This window comes from Prionailurus bengalensis, chromosome D2 (assembly GCF_016509475.1).
Source record: "Prionailurus bengalensis isolate Pbe53 chromosome D2, Fcat_Pben_1.1_paternal_pri, whole genome shotgun sequence".
In the NCBI taxonomy this organism is placed as follows: domain Eukaryota; kingdom Metazoa; phylum Chordata; class Mammalia; order Carnivora; family Felidae; genus Prionailurus; species Prionailurus bengalensis.
The window spans coordinates 58,486,328-58,502,679 of NC_057351.1; the positions used below are offsets into that span (position 1 = coordinate 58,486,328).

The 16,352-nt window shown below is 41.5% G+C and overlaps 2 protein-coding genes and 1 non-coding gene across 11 annotated transcripts in view; all 3 read right to left on the reverse strand.

The window, feature by feature from the left end:
- CHUK (component of inhibitor of nuclear factor kappa B kinase complex) overlaps positions 1 to 8,013 on the reverse strand; it is a 43,419-nt gene extending 35,406 nt beyond the window's left edge. For 6 of the 9 annotated variants that reach the window (XR_006299830.1, XM_043597245.1, XM_043597246.1 and 3 more), the window contains exons 1-2: positions 7,829 to 7,996; positions 615 to 709 (exon numbers count right to left, since the gene is read on the reverse strand). Coding sequence is in view for 8 of the 9 variants with exons in the window: in XM_043597245.1 (XP_043453180.1) it covers positions 615 to 709; positions 7,829 to 7,933 (200 nt within the window). In the remaining variant the exon portion in view is untranslated. Of the gene's footprint in view, positions 1 to 614; positions 710 to 7,828 lie in introns of all 9 variants that reach the window. The other 3 variants (XM_043597249.1, XM_043597248.1, XM_043597243.1) reach the window with 2 other exon arrangements.
- A 2,338-nt stretch (positions 8,014 to 10,351) lies between these two features.
- The window catches only part of CWF19L1 (CWF19 like cell cycle control factor 1), a 34,255-nt gene continuing 28,254 nt past the window's right edge, over positions 10,352 to 16,352 (reverse strand). Inside the window, 4 exon segments of the mRNA XM_043597250.1 lie at positions 10,352 to 10,787; positions 13,913 to 14,010; positions 14,438 to 14,557; positions 15,398 to 15,607. Of these exon segments, the coding sequence (XP_043453185.1) occupies positions 10,643 to 10,787; positions 13,913 to 14,010; positions 14,438 to 14,557; positions 15,398 to 15,607 (573 nt within the window). The 3' untranslated portion in view covers positions 10,352 to 10,642.
- On the reverse strand, positions 14,758 to 14,905 carry LOC122493625. The gene has a single exon (XR_006299981.1). It is a non-coding gene; the product is annotated as a small nucleolar RNA SNORA12 (small nucleolar RNA).

The following is a 16,352-nucleotide window of genomic DNA, read 5'->3' on the forward strand; positions in this document are numbered from 1 at the left end:
GTCATTTTTTTTACTTTTAATGTGCCTCAATTTATATTAAAAAAAATTGTAATGCTTATTTTTGAGAGAGGGATGCAGAGAGAGAGACAGAGTGCAAGCAGGGGAGTGGCAGAAAGAGACGGAGACACAGAATCTGAAGTAGGCTCCAGGCTCTGAGCTGTCAGCACAGAGCCTGATGTGGGGCTCAAACTCATGAACCACGAGATCATGACTAACTGAACCACCCAGGCACCCCAATGTTTGTCATTTTAAGCCACTAAGTTTTGGGGTAATTGTGTACAAAGCAATAGATACACTATTCAACAAAAGTAAAGAGAGTAGTAATTATATTTAACTAGAAAGTATAATAGATGAACACTGCCCAATATTCAAAACAAAAAGATTCTGCTCTCAGAGAACGGAGTCTGATAATATCTAGCTGACTTTTAAAACTAAACCTACTTAATCATAATGTGATGTTATTATTTGAAATAGAACATATATATTTGATAAGAAAGAAAAAAAATATGTTCCCAAAAAGATCCTGAGAAGAATGTATTTCTACCCTCCTTCCCTATGATGACATCTGGCTAGGCTGCAGAACTAGGGAAATATAAGTCATCAAATACACTTACTTCTTCATGATCTGGATTTCATGGCACCACCGTTCTCTGTTTTTGGTACTTAGTTCTACACGACATGACTTAATTGCTATTTTGACATCAAGTTCCTGCCAAAATAGAAAATCAACATAGAAAAATATATTAATTAGGTTCTTGTGCAGATTTGCTTGTCATCAAAGACATGCCAATCTGGGGAAACAAAACTCTTTAGCTTTACTAATTAAACAGATTTATCCAAGGTGCTCTTGAGCCATGCTTTTGCTAGGTAAACACTGAGTCGATTAAACCAATGCTTTAAAACTGACCTTCACCTCAGCCTCCATAATATGAAAAGCCACAGCAAACATCATACTCAATAGGAAAAAACTGAGAGCTTTTCCTCTAAGGTCAGGAACAAGACAAGGATGTCCATTCCCACCGCTTTTATTCAACACAGTCCTAGCCATAGTAATCAGACCACAAAAAGAAATAAAAGGCATCCAAATTAACAAGGAAGAAGTAAAACTTTTACTATTTGCAGACGACATGATACTATACACAGGAAACCCTAAAGATGCCACACAAAAAAACCTACCATAACTAATAAATGAATTCAGTAAAGTCACAGGATATAAAATCAATATTCAGAAATCTGTTGCATCTCCATACACTAATAATGAAGCAGCAGAAAGAGAAATTAAGAAAACAATCACGTTTAGGGGCACCTGGGTAGCTCAGACGGTTAAGCGTCCGACTTGAGCTCAGGTCATGATCTCATGGTTCATGGGTTCGAGCCCCAAATTGGGCTCTGTGCTGACAGCTCAGAGCCTAGAGCCTGCTTCAGATTCTGTGTCTCCCTCTCTCTCTGTCCCTCCCCCACTTGTGCTCTACCTCTCTCTCAAAAATAAAAACATTAAAAAAAATTTTTTTAGAAAGAAAACAATCCTGTTTACAAATGCACCAAAAATAACAAAATACCTAGGAATAAACTTAACCAAAGAGGTGAAAGACCTGTACTCTGAAAACTATAAAACATTGATGAAAGAAATGAAAGACAACACAAAGAAATCAAAAGACATTCCATGCCCATGCACTGGAAGAACAAATATTGTTAAATTGTCTATACTACACAAAGAAATCTACAGTCTTAATGCAATCCCTATCAAAATACCAACAGCATTTTCATAGAACTAGAACAAATAATCCTAAAACTTGTATGGAACCACAAAAGACTTTGAATAGTCAAAGCAATCTTGAAAAATGAAAATAAAATTGGAGGTATCATGATTTCAGATTTCAAGTTATATTCAAAGCTGTAGTAACCAAAACAGAACGGTATTGGCACAAAAATAGATACATAGATACATACATAGATCAATGGAACAAGATCCCAGAAATAAACCCACGATTATATGCTCAATTAATCTACGACAAAGGAGGCAAGAATATGCATTGGGAAAAAAAACAGTCTCTTCAACAAATGGTGTTAAGAAAACTGGACAGTTACAAAAGAATGAAACTGGACCACTTTCTTACACCATAAACAAAAATAAATTCAAAATTGATTAGACATAAATGTGAGACCTGAAACCATAAAAATCCTGAAAGAGAACACAGGCAGTACTTTCTCTGACATCAGCCACAGAAACATTTTTCTTGATATGTCTCCTGAGCAAAGGGAAATCAAAGAAAAAACTATTAGGACTGTATCAAAATTAAAAGCCTCTGCACAGCAAAGGAAACAACAAAACTAAAAGGTAACCTATTGAATGGGAGAAGATATTTGTAAGTGACATATCTGATAAATGGTTAGTATCGAAAACATGTAAAAACTGATATACTTGAACACACAAAAGACAAATAATCCAATTAAAAAATAAGCAAAGGAGCAGGCCCCCCCCAAAAATAAGCAGAAGACATGATTAGACAGTTCCCCAAAGAAGACACACAGATGGCCAATAGATATGTGAAAAGGTGCTCAACATCACTCATCATCAGGGAAATGCAAATCAAAACTACAATGAGATATCATCTCACACCTGTCAGGATGGCTAAAATAAAAAACACAAGAAACAACAAGTATTGGCAAGGAGATGAAGAAAAACCCCGTGCACTGTTGGTGGGAATGCAAACTCGTGCAACCACTGTGGAAAATAGTATAGAGGTACCTGAAAAAGTTAACAGAACTACCCTATGAAGAAGTAATTCCACTACTGGGTATTTACCCCAAAAATACAAAAACACTAATTCAAAGGGATACAAGCACCCCCATGTTTACTACAGCATTATTTACAATAGCCAAATTATGGAAGCAGCTCAAATGTCCATCAATAGGTAAATGGATAAGGAAGATGTGGTATACAATGGAATATTAGTCATAAAAAAAGGAATGAAATCTGGCCATTTTCAACAACATGGATGGAGCTAGAGAATATAATGCTAAATGAAATGTCAGTCAGAGAAAGGCACATACCATATGATTTACCTCATATATGGAATTTAAGAAACAAAACAAGCAAAGAAAGACAAACCAAGAAACATACTCTCAACTATAGAGAACAAATTCATGGTTACTAGAAGGGGAGGTGGGTGGAGGGATGGGTGGAATAGATGATGGGGATTAAAGAGTACACATCATAATAAGCACTGAATAATGTACAGAATTGTTGAATCGCTATAATGTACACCTGAAACTAACATAACACTGTATGTTAACTATACTGAAATTAAAATTAAAAACATAATAAAAAATTTTTTTAAAAAGACAGGAGAGAAAATCGTAACAGGTCAAATGCCCAAGAAGATCAGACAGACATATATATTTTTTCTCTCAGAGGAAAAAAAAGAAAAGTCCTCTTGTATTAACATATTTAGAGTTGAAGATTTTAATAAGAATTAAATGAACACTTTTTTATAGAGTGAACTCAAACCTCTTTCACTTTTTTCAGCGATTTAAGAAAAAGTCATACCTGTCACCAAGGTACTTAGGGAACTAACAATTTTTGTTTAGAAATACTCAGAAAAGTTACAAGTTATGAAAAGTGAGACTCTGAGGTCTTAAGTTGGCCTGAGAAGAAAAAAACCAATCAAATTTCAAACACATCAAAGCACACAAGCGAAGTGACTGAGGCTGATCCCATTACAGGTCCCTCTCTTTAGAACACTGTCTCCTATATACAGCTAGAAAATTACAAAGACTTGTCTCCCCAACAAACTCCTTTTTGGGCTTAGTCAAAGTAGCTAACAAGGGCCCCAGCCTTCAGCATAACTGGAATGAAAAGGATAATTCAGGGCTACCTGGCCTTACCAGCAAGAAATAGTTTTAATATGACCAAACCTAACAACAACAACTCCAAAATTTGTTCCTAATCTTTACATTTCAAATGATATTTAAAAAATACTAACAATGGTTATACTTCTGTTTCTATAACTATAAAATGAACCTAATAGCTCTTGCCTTGGCCTAGTCATTTAGCCAATTCTGACTGAAATTAAGTCCAATCTGATGCACATTACAGGGAACAGCCAGACTTCCTCACATTCTGGCAACAGTAAAAATGCAGCCCAGGAATAACAGTCAGGACCAAACAGGAGGAAAAAAATATACTATATGGATGAGGAAGCAAGATATAGGTTGTACGGAATATTCTAAATGGGAGCAGAGGGATGGTGAGGGGAACAAGCTAGAGATAAAACAGTTCATGTAGAGAGAAAGAAGAAAGGAATTAGGACACACTACAATCTAGCCTAACTACAGTCCTCACTCCCTTCAATCTTTCTTTTGTTTTGAGCAGGCACCTGGCTCTAGCTGGGTCCCATGTAAGCTTTTACCACCATGGAGACAATGCGGTACAACCATGAACAACATTAAGCCCTTAAAAATGGGAATATTCCAGAGACAGATAGTGGCGACTGTTGCATAACAATGCGAATGTACGTAATGCCACAGAACTGTACATTTAAAAGTGGCAAAAATGGTAAACGTTATTTCTATTTTACCACAATAAAAAATTGGAAAATACAAAGTTAGTTTGTAAAATATTTCTCAGAGCTTTTAAGATGCTAATATGGATTATGATTCTCCAAATGAAACAATAGTACATGCAGCATTTACCCAATGTATTTGACCACAGTATCCTTTTTTCTTTTTTTTTTTTTTAATTTTTTTTTTCAACGTTTATTTATTTTTGGGACAGAGAGAGACAGAGCATGAATGGGGGAGGGGCAGAGAGAGAGGGAGACACAGAATCGGAAACAGGCTCCAGGCTCTGAGCCATCAGCCCAGAGCCCGACGCGGGGCTCGAACTCACGGACCGTGAGATCGTGACCTGGCTGAAGTCGGACGCTTAACCGACTGCGCCACCCAGGCGCCCCTTTTTAAATTTTTTTTAACGTTTATTTATTTTTGAGACAGAGAGAGACAGAGCATGAACGGGAGAGGGTCAGAGAGAGGGAGACACAGAATCCGAAACAGGCTCCAGGCTCTGAGCTGTCAGCACAGAGCCCGACGCGGGGCTCAAACTCAAGGACCGCGAGATCATGACCTGAGCCGAAGTCGGCCGCCTAACCGACTGAACCACCCAGGCGCCCCACAGTATCCTTTTTTCAAAGCATTTCACAGGATTAGTTTTTCCAAATACACTTTGAGAAGTGCTACTCTGTTCCCTAGGAAGAATTCTTTGGTTATTTTTGTCATGTTTCCATATAACTTTATAAATAACTTTGTTATATAGGTTACTACATTGTACTTGAGTGTTTCTGTATTTGCCTCTCTCACTACACTTGAAATCTGCTTAAGGGCAGCAAATACTACTTTTGTTGACCTGGGTACCATCAGCACCCAGCATAATAATCAGATAAATAAACCATCTCATATCCTTTTCTCTTCCTCATTGTGATTTAAGTGATGTAGATAAAATACTGAGATGTGGCTTCTACTAAAACCCAAGGATCTTGAAATTTGTTATGGGCCAATTCTAAGTCTGGCTTGGAAAAGTAATGATGCTGTTAGCACAGAGTATTTCTTCTCTTTTCACTATAGGCCCAGGCATCAAATGTCCCAGTTTGGGAGAAGGGCCAGTCTAGACACGTGGAAAGTTCCTGAGAGATTTCTAAGATTCTAGAAGAACCCAAATCTCTTCCATTTAGAAAGTAATGAATTCTAGGGCACCTGGGTGGCTCAGTCGGTTAAGCGTCCGACTCTTGGTTTCAGCTCAGGTCATGATCTCACGGTTCGTGAGTTCAAGCCGCATGTCGGGCTCTGTGCTGGGAGCGCAGAGACTGCTTGGGATCCTCTCTATCTCCCTTTCTCTCTGCCCCTCCCCTGCTTGCTCTTGTGCTCTCTCTCTCGCTCTCTCTCAAAATAAATAAATAAACTTTAAAAAAAAGTAATGAATTCCATAGAGACAGAAAGTAGAAAGGTGACTGCTAGGTGGCAGGGGAAGGAGGAAATGGGGAGGTATTGTTTAATGGGTACAGAGTTTCAGTTTGGTAAGATGAAAAAGTTCTGGAAATGGACGGTGGCGATGGTTGCACACCAACGTGAATGTACTTAATGCCACTGAACTGAACACTGAAAAATAGCTAAAAACGGTAAATTTTACCTTATATACTTTACCACAACTTTGTTAAAAAAGTGATGTGTTGATCTATCCCCAGTCAGGGACCAAGAAAAGCAGTCACAAAAGCATGCTAATAAGCATATATTTTTTCTTTTCTTATGACCAGGCTTAGATAACAAGGCCACAGGCAACATTCCACTGGAAGTACTTGGCTCCCCCTTCTCTCTTGGAGTGCCTTATATCTTCTCTGATGGTGAAAATTATTAAATTTACTGCTTATCTTGCTGTCAAAGTGCTTAATGCCTTAGTCCTTCACCTCCCATTCTCCCTCTCTCCAAGATTGCCTCCTATGCTCAATCTAGAAAGCTGCTTCACAAAACTTCCTCAGTTCTATCAGTGACATTTGCCACTGTGCCCCACAAGCATGTCTATTCCTCCCAGATACTCCCATCTCCCCCCCTACTCCTTAAGACAGCAAATCTTGAATTCAAGTCTCTATTCACAGGCCGATTGCAAACATTTTAATAATATTTTCATTGCTCATCCTGCCCCACGTTTTTCACTCAGATTTACCTTTTACAAACAAACACTTCCAGGAACACCACTTTTATCTGGACATTTCCTTTTTTAAGGTCCATTAATAATGGTCAAGATGATGATAATAGTAACAACACAGCAGCAGCAGGAGCTAACATTTGAGGGCTTATCTTAGGCCAGGTTCTGTACTTAGTTTTACAAACATTATCTTATTTAACTCTCAAACAGACCCATGATGTATATAATTATTATAACCATTTTACAGATGACAAAACAAAGGCTATCCTGCAAGGATTATTAGTCAAGGGTCTATATCTCTAAAAGGTTTATACGTTATTCAAAAGAGCATGACCCTCCTCAAAGGGCAATGCGTTAGGTGGTGGGGATGTGCAATTGCTCATTTTTCTGGGGAAAGGGTTCATAGCTTTTATAGGTATGTCGAAAGATGCATAGCTCAAACATGATTATTAACTGCTGCTACAATGGTTAAACATTTACAACTAAATCAAAGCAAAATTCTTGAGTCTGATGTTAGCTGTCTTCCACCCACTAGAGCACCTCACACCCAATCTACTTCCTTCCCTTAGGAAGCCATGATCATTTCACCAGCTGATCCTCACACTGTTCCCTACCCAGAAGGCATCCCCAAATCTGAAGCCTACCCGATGCTTCCAAAAGCTTCACTGGGGACCCACCATGAAACCTTCCCTGTCTACTCCAAACCCCTACAGATAGCCTCCAAGCACACGCATGAACACACACATTCCAACAGACAGCCCCTTCCTCACCCATTCGTGCTCACAATACAAAGCCTTATGTGCATCTGCCTCGCACACCCCGACACTCTACATTCAGAGACACACATACGCACCGTCACACCCGGTAAACAATTTCTCACATCTTGACATCCATACCAAAAGTTCCCCCTCAGAGCTCTATCTCACACACACTGACCCGGGACCTCAGATACAACCTCGGACTCAGTCACCAGACTCGCAAGCACAGTATCACACACTCACTCACACAGGCTCACCGGACCACAGAGCTGTCCAAAGGCTCACCGACAATCCCTCATGTACTGAGTGTCACTGTGTTCCAAAGACGCTCTGACAAACACCCACCGCCGCTCCCTCTCGCGCCCCACCTCACCCGATGCTGGTACAGGCAGACATTCCCGAAGCCGCCGGTGCCCAGCCGCTCGCGCATCTCCCAGGGCCCGCCCGCACCCGGCCGCAGCCCTGGGGGCCGCTCCATGGGGCGGGAGGGCAAGCGACCTCAGGTTCCGCCGCTGTTCCGAGGCCGGTTCCGGGCCGCCGAGGCTCGCGCGTCTCTCTTCTCGCGAGAAGTATGCGTCACTTCCGGTAACGGCCACAGGAAAAGCTCTACCCCGGCTTCTCCCGGAGGCGGGCCAGCTAGCGACCAGAGAGGGAGTGTGGGAGGTCGGCTTCAGTCCGTTAAGCCCTCTGGGCATTTTCCTGGCTGAGAGAACCCACTTGTTATTCGAGTCTTCAAAACCATAAGCTGTCCAATCCTTTCAAGTCATTTTCTAAATTTCACATCGTCTCCACCCCGTGTACATTTTACCTTTCTTCAAACCTCTGCCATCTATCCTCCAACCACCACCCGCTGAACTGGCGTTGGCAAAAACCACCAATGATTCAAATGTTGCGGAATCCGAAAAACTAGAAAGAATCCTGCACGAGTAGGCCCACTGATGCATTAAGTTTTATAGTCCTTTTATTTTGTAATGACTGATCATCTGCCATAGACAAGTCAGGCTCAGCTCTTTGTACACCTGTTCCAGGAAATCACTAAAGACAAGGATGTGACGCTGTTGTGGAGTAAAGAATGTAACTCCTGATTTCGGGAGCTTTCCCCTAAATTCCTCACAGCACTGGCAGTCAAGCAGTCTTCCATTTATGGGTTTGCCAGCGCGGTAGCTGCTCATTGCGGGATTGTTTTTGATGTGTGATGCAGGGCTTCAGAGGCAAGCTTCAGGAATGCTGCTGGTGCAACAAGAAGTGCTTCCCAGTGGTGGATAGCTGTAGCATAGAAGAACCAGCTTTCCATCTTCACTGAGTCGGTCATATGCCTCAGCCTCACAGAACTTGGGGATCTAGTCGGTCACTCCAAGTATAACAATCAGGGTGGAGTCCAGTTCTCTGCAGAGAACTGTTATCAGTTGCGTTAGGTGGTCATTTGAACCCCTTTGAGATCATGTGCGCTTGGACCATGGTTTGCACAGCCCCACGTGTGGTGATCTCAGTACTTAAACTCCAATTAACATTTTGTGACCCACAATTGTGTCACAACAGATGTCAGTCATATCCTGAGATGCATAAAGGTGGATACAGCATGTACACCACACCAATGTTGCTGGCTGCTCTGAAAGCATTGAATTGGCTTCTGGCAGAGTACATGCGTCTACTGATTCAGAATCCCTGAATAGTGCAACCCGAATGTCAAGCATTGCATGGCACAAACCATGTCATGCTGTTTACGTGTGGTGGCAGATTCTGGGGGCCCACATGTACTTAGTTGCCATGGAGCTGGAGTATCAGATGTGGAAGTGATGGTAAATGGTACTGCACAGATAATTGTAGTACCAATTGCCCCTAACAGTGTAAAGCCCTTTGTCTGCTAGGTGTACTGCAAGCTGGCATGGGAGTGTGTCTGATCTCCACTGGTGGGGCCGAATTCTTGGAACACTCGCTTGGAAAAGCTAGGGAGGGATGCTGAGGACCTGAGGATACTGATGAGCGGCTGACCCTAAAGTAGCCATATTTGCAGGAACCAGGTTGTTTCTCATAGTTCACTCTTTGAACATCCCCATTCTCAGGGATGCTGCATAGCTTGTTTTTAAATCCTGGGATGGTTAGCATCAGGCTTCATGATCTTCCAACTCTGAGAGTCTGTTTTTTCACGTGTAAAATGGAGGTAACAATACTTACCTCAGAGACATTTTCTGAGGATTAACACTGTCTGGGCCATAAATGTCCCAATATAAAGGAACAATTATCTTTCTTTTGGCTTCCAAGATATAGCATTCCCCTGTGATCTTTCCCTCTCTCTTCTCCATGTACTTGTGGATCACTCTATTTCCAAGGACCCCTTAAACATGGATATGTTTTAGGAGTCGTCTTCATCTTAGGACTGTATTCACCCTTATTTTCATCATTGTCATCATTTCAGCTACGGCCTATACCCTGATGATCCCCAAGCACTATCACCAACCCAGGTCTCCATGCATTTAGATCTGCCTGACAACACACTACGACTCAACACATCCAAAGAAGCAGAACTTCTTAAAATCTGTCCCTTCTCTTCCCAATTAGACTGTAAACTCTGGGATAACAGGGACCATGTTGGGACATGACCACACTCCTGGAGCCTAGAAAAATGCCTGGCACATAGGAGTTCAGTATTTGCTAAAGGGCTGAAAGAGCTCTTTTATATCAATAAGATGAATGTTTTAAGACAAAAATGGCAAAGGCTTTGGGTCCTTCTTCACCCTTGACTGTTCAGGGAGAAGCCACCTGTTAGATCCCGGAATAACAGCTGGCCTAAAGCCCCAGACCATATTACACACACACACACACACACACACACACACACACACACACACCCCTTCATCTCAGTGGTATAGGTAATATGAACATAAGATGATTCCCATCATGGAAAAGCATTTGGATTTTATTTGATAGTTTAAATGGTTTTGAAAATGCTGATTAACACAAGCTATACTTTGAGCAGGAAGACAGACATGCTTATTTTAACACAGGATTTTCATCCTAGAAATATTTTCAAAAAAATATTCAATCTTAGGCCTCTTGCTGCAGGTAGGTTCCATGGGAATGCACAAAAAAGAGGCAGAGAAACAGTCCCCATGGGAGACTGTAAGTTCTTTTAAAAACAGGCTACTACTACTTCCTGTCAAGTTCATAAAGTGCCTTTTCCCTTTGCTTAGTCATCCAGAGTAAAGTCAAAAGGCTCAAAGTCTTTCCGGAAGCGGCGAGCCAGCATCTCCTCCTCTTCCTTGCTGACCTGACATTGCCTCCAGTCAGACTTGTCAGGAATATTAAGGATGGCTTCGCTGGCCAGTACCTCCCTGCAGAAATAAGTAAAAATGGACAGTATTAGCCAGAAGCCCTCCTCTCTCTATTTCTCTCCAGCTAGAGAGCTCCTCAGCATTATCCAAAGAAGGTATGCAAATTCTTCTTTGTTCAGACCATTTTCTCTTGCCCTGAGCGCCATCCCTGCTATTCTATCAAAATAATATTCATTTTAAGTGACCAGCTCAGGTCCTACCTCCTTCCTAAACCTTCAAACCCTATTTATTTCTCTCTCTCTTCAACAATTTGGAACTACATTATTCGTACTTAGAGTAGCAATACTGACACAGTACAAAGAAGACAGGCCCTGGTGTCAGAAACATCAGAGGCTTAATTCCATTCCTAGCTCAACCACTTGCTGTCTCTGACTTGAATGGATTACTTCATTGCTGAGTCTTGATTTCCTCACCTATGAAATGCACAATAGAGTTTTGTGAGGTATGGAGATAACACAATCCAGGCACCAAACAAGTTATGAATATATCTTGTCTTAAACTCTAGTTCTGTCATCCCAATTAGAACATGAGTTTGCTGAGGGCATGGTGCAGATCAGGCCTAGTATCCTATCTCACTGACTTTCTGCCTCTCCTAGAGGACTCAGGCATACATAGGCACAACAGCACAGGCTCAACGTCAACAACAACTTATCTTGGCTCTCAAGGCTAAGGAATAACTACATACTAACACATACACTCACATATAGGCTACCTTCTAATTGTCACTGCTCTACATTTTTATTTATTTTTACTCATTTTGATATATTAGAAATAACTCTATTTGGGGCACCTGGCTAGTCTAGTTCAGTCGGTAGAGTGTATGATACTTGGTCTCAGGGTTGTGAGTTTGAGCCCCACACTGGATGTAGAGATTACTTAAAATAATAAAATCTTTTTTTAAAAAACGTAATTCAGTAGATATGATTTTTAAAATTATTTATTTTTGAGAGGGAGAGAGAGTGTGAGTGCGGAAGAGGCAGAGAGAGGGGGAGACAGGATCCAAAGCGGACTCTGTGCCGATAGCAGAGAGCCTGACAGAGGGCTCGAACTCATGAACCATGAGATCATGACCTGCGCTGAAATCAAGAATCGGATGCTTAATCAACTGAGTCACCCAGGTGCCCCCCCCCCCCCCCGCCCAACAAATAAAATCTTTAGGGGCATCTGAGTGGCTTAGTCAAGTGTCCACCTTTGGCTCAGGACAGCCAAAATAAATCACGAGTTTTCTAAAAGTTACAGGATCTGTGCTCAAGTTCTAGGTCCCCGGGCAAGCTTGAACCTACTTTTCACCTATAAAATGAAGACAGAACCACCTCTCTTATACAGCGGGGAGAAAAATGTCTTTTCAAGTACTTTGTTAACTATAAAATGCTATATAACTGTATACTGGTATTTTGAAAAACAGTCAATGTTGAAAATACAACAAACTAACATGAGCACAAAATCATTCAGAGAATCTCTCTTGCGGGCTTACGTGCCAGTGTGTATCTGCAATTATGTGCCTATGGCATCAGTGTCCACATCTGCATCTGTTGCTAAGGCAACAACAAAAGATAATGTCAGATGTTTGAAGTCCCTAATCATACCTACTCTCACTTATCAGTATCTTTTGAAAATGTAGATAACTGTATTTCCTGGACTTACCCAATGGTAGCAGTCTCTTGGAGGCTTCCCAAGTTAGTCCAAGAAGGGTTCAAAGTTGACTCAAAGCTCAATTCTTTTTTTTTTTTTTAATTTTTTTTCAACGTTTTTTATTTATTTTTGGGACAGAGAGAGACAGAGCATGAACGGGGGAGGGGCAGAGAGAGGGAAACACAGAATCGGAAACAGGCTCCAGGCTCCGAGCCATCAGCCCAGAGCCTGACGCGGGGCTCGAACTCACGGACCGCGAGATCGTGACCTGGCTGAAGTCGGACGCTTAACCGACTGCGCCACCCAGGCGCCCCACAATTCTTTTTTTTTTTTTTTTTTAAGAGAGAGAGAGTGGTGGAGGAGCAGAGGGAGAGAGCCTCAAGCAGGTTCCGCACCCAGCAAAGAACCCTACACAGGGCTCGATATCATGACCATGAGATCATGTCTTGGGCCCAAATCAACAGTCAGACATTTAACCAACTGAGCCACGCAGGCACCCTAAAGCTCAGTTTGAACTAGGGAAGGAAACAACTACACATCAGACAATAGCATCACATAACCTGTTCTGCACATCTTTTTGCTTCTCCATACTCTATCTTCACATTTTTTGCTCTCCATACTCTATTCTTTCTAGCCAGCAACTTCCTGTCTTTTGTCAGCCTAGTTGATGCCACTCCCTACATGGTTTCACAGTCATGTTCTGTCTGATATGAGGAACATAAATGAAGCCTCATCTAGGCCTTAGGACACTACAGAATAAGGAGGTTAAAATCTCATGTTTAGGAGATCAACGTACCTGGGTTCGAACCTACCATATGTGCTCAGGGGCAAGCTACCTAATCCCTCTAGAGCCATATTGTCCACTTACAGGAATCACTAGCCAGATATAGCAATTTAAATTTTAATCCTAATTAAAATCAAGTTAAAAATTTAGTTCCTCAGTAGCCACATGTGGCTAGTGATTACTGTATAGGACAGTACAGATATAAAGCATTTCCATCATGGCAAGCTCTACGGATACAGCTCTAGAGCCTCATTTTCCATTTTGGTAAAGTGGGATGACAGTACCTATCTTACAGAATTGGGAAGATTAAATGAGGAAATGCGTGTAAAGCTCTTGACACAGTACATATGCTCAATTAATGGTAGCACTTCAGTCCTTTGGGCTAGAAGGCCCACACCCCGACATTTGCCCTCTAAATCTCTCAGGCTCAGTGTCAACCTTTTCTTAAAGCCTTTCACAAAATAGAAATAACACTCCCTTTTCTGAATTTCTAAAGTTCACTGTTCCTCAGAACTTTGTTACGGTACTTTTCACATTCTGCACTACAGTACTGCCACGTAAGCAAATATGTGACTTGCCCTAAGACAAGGTTCCTTGGGGCAAGGATTGTTTCCTATTTGGCTTTTTATTCAACTGTCTATGCAGCCCACTAATCTGTTCATAATAGATCTCGGGAAAATACATTTAAAATAAGGAAAAGTATACAAACCTTCCAAACTGCAAAGGAAAATTCTTTTTAATTCTATGGAAAAGCTTCTCTCCTGTGTCAAGTTCAACATAAAAATATGCTGCTCCTGGCTGTGCAATCTAGAGTGAACAGAGCGGTATGAGTACATATCATAGTACTTTAAAAATGTGAAACCTAGCTCATCTCTTTTAAGCTTTAATTTGGCAACAAATTCAGTCCAGAAGTCCAAGAAAAAGGATTTGAACAGTACAGACCCCAAGGTACTTAGTGGAACAGAGTTTTGCAAAGATATTACAAAGATCCTCCCAGTGGAACTTCAAAGTTCCTGCCTTAGGAAAGATCTAATTGTTTGCTCTTCCCAGGAATGACTAAGGCATTGCTTTAATGCCATCCTCATCACCAGTCTAATCAGCATCCCATGCCCTAGGTCCAAACTGTCTACCTGCCTATTGAACATTTGTGGAATGCCTTGATAGTACCTCAGGCTCGACATATCAGAAACCACATTTTTACTACTCCCAGAACGTCCTTCCCCTCCTGTTTTACCTGCTTGATGTCAGAGTGTTCTGGGATTTCCAACAGTTCTATCTGTTGTTGCTCTGCCTGGGTAACGAAGGCATCTTTAATGTCATCAGTAGTGCAGCGGCTGAGTGGCACAGGAATGACCTGAGGTGGGGGGGTGAGGCGGGTAGATAGGAGAAACTCTTTGTACAGGTCCCAGAGAAGAAGTGCCTCCTGCACAGTCCCCGAGAAGTAGCAAATCCATCACAGGGGCGGACAAATACCCCTCAGCAGAGATTTTCCTCAAGCCAGCCAGGCTGGTGTCAGCCTGTCTGTAAGGACTTAAACTTATGAGATAGCTTGCCACATGTGGGAGCCAATCCCTGATGCAGGAAAGGCTAGAGAGAGATCTCTCTGTCATCAAGCCCTTGCCAGCTCCTATATAATATATGTGGCAGCGTCAGGCCCATTTGAAAATTTAACAAATGTGCCAGAAAGAAAACCACCACAACCACAAACGAATTATCCATAAACAGTCTCCAAATTTCTGAGCTGATAGCCCCATCAAAGCTCTGGGACTATTTCTCACCTTTAAGACTTCACTTATGCTGGGCCTCACACAAATACCTAGTCTGTTCCAACTCTACCTAACAAGGCCCAAATGTTTCTTGAAGTCTTCCTCAACTATCCCTTCCTTTTCTAAACAAAGCACTTACTAACTGTGTTGGCCCACTCATACGGACCATGCACTTCCCTGTGGAATCTCTGGATTTATTACCAGAGACTCTTTAACCTTTTAAATGCACACTATTCAAATATTAATATGAAAATTTGTAGTAGGTATTTTCAATATTAAACATTTAAATATTAAAAGTTTAAGTATTTCATTTCAGATTGGAATCCTGTATTTAAATATTCAATAATAAATAATAGATGTCATTTAAATATTTGTCAATATCATGTCTTCATAGGGTCCTTCCAAGTTCCTGGGTGGAGACCACCTACCTGTAGCTGGAGGTGATGGCTCTTATAATTTCTCTCAAACAGAACACACCGTTTCCCTCGACTCTTAAAGAACCGCCTCAGTGTCACCTTGTACTTCTCCACCTCTTCCACCACCTCAGCTGAAAGCTCCACCACTGACTGGTAGTGCCCAATGGGTAGGATGAGGACGTGGTCATCAGATAAGCCTCCTTTGGCCAGGGCAAGGTAGCACTAAAGAGAAAGCACACAGAATCAAGATACCAATGCCACAGGTATGATTCTTCAGGGAGAAAAGCCTATACAAAGAGTGAGCATGAGGGTGTAGAAAAAGTGTTGAGAGGCTATTAACAGAAACTCTCTGACATTAAAAACCTGCTTTTAGAAGTTATAACAAGAACCTGGTGACGAAGATGATTAGATGTAACAAATCTCTATCCAGCTATCAAATGAACTGGGAGCAAATGAATGGCACACAAATGGGCTTTTGGCTTCAAAACCCCCAAAACTTAAGGAGACCAGAACAACAAATAGTCGGCTTCCCAGGCTCCAAACTGGAAAACAATTTTTCAGATTCATTATGGCCTTCAACCACAGAAAGACACCACTTGATTTCAAAATGACCACTTTCCCTATGCTAACATCGAATCCCACACCCCACTCCTAAATACACCCTCTGGGCTCACAAAAAAGGCTAAGATGTCATGATTAGCATCCAGTGTCCCTACAGCCTTAAGCTGCTGCCTAACCTCTACAAAATTAAAGCAAACATATAACCTAATGGGGTGGAAGGAAGAAGCAGAAACCTCAAACTCGGACATATCCAAAGAGGTAGAAAACCATGGTTCCCAACAGTGGATGTCAGCAGCTAAACAGCAACTAAAACTATCTCTGTCAAAACCAAACATGCAAGACTTCTCCACACTTAGACACTCTCTGAAAGGAAAACATTATGAGTAGAGAAATGGCCAGTGAATAT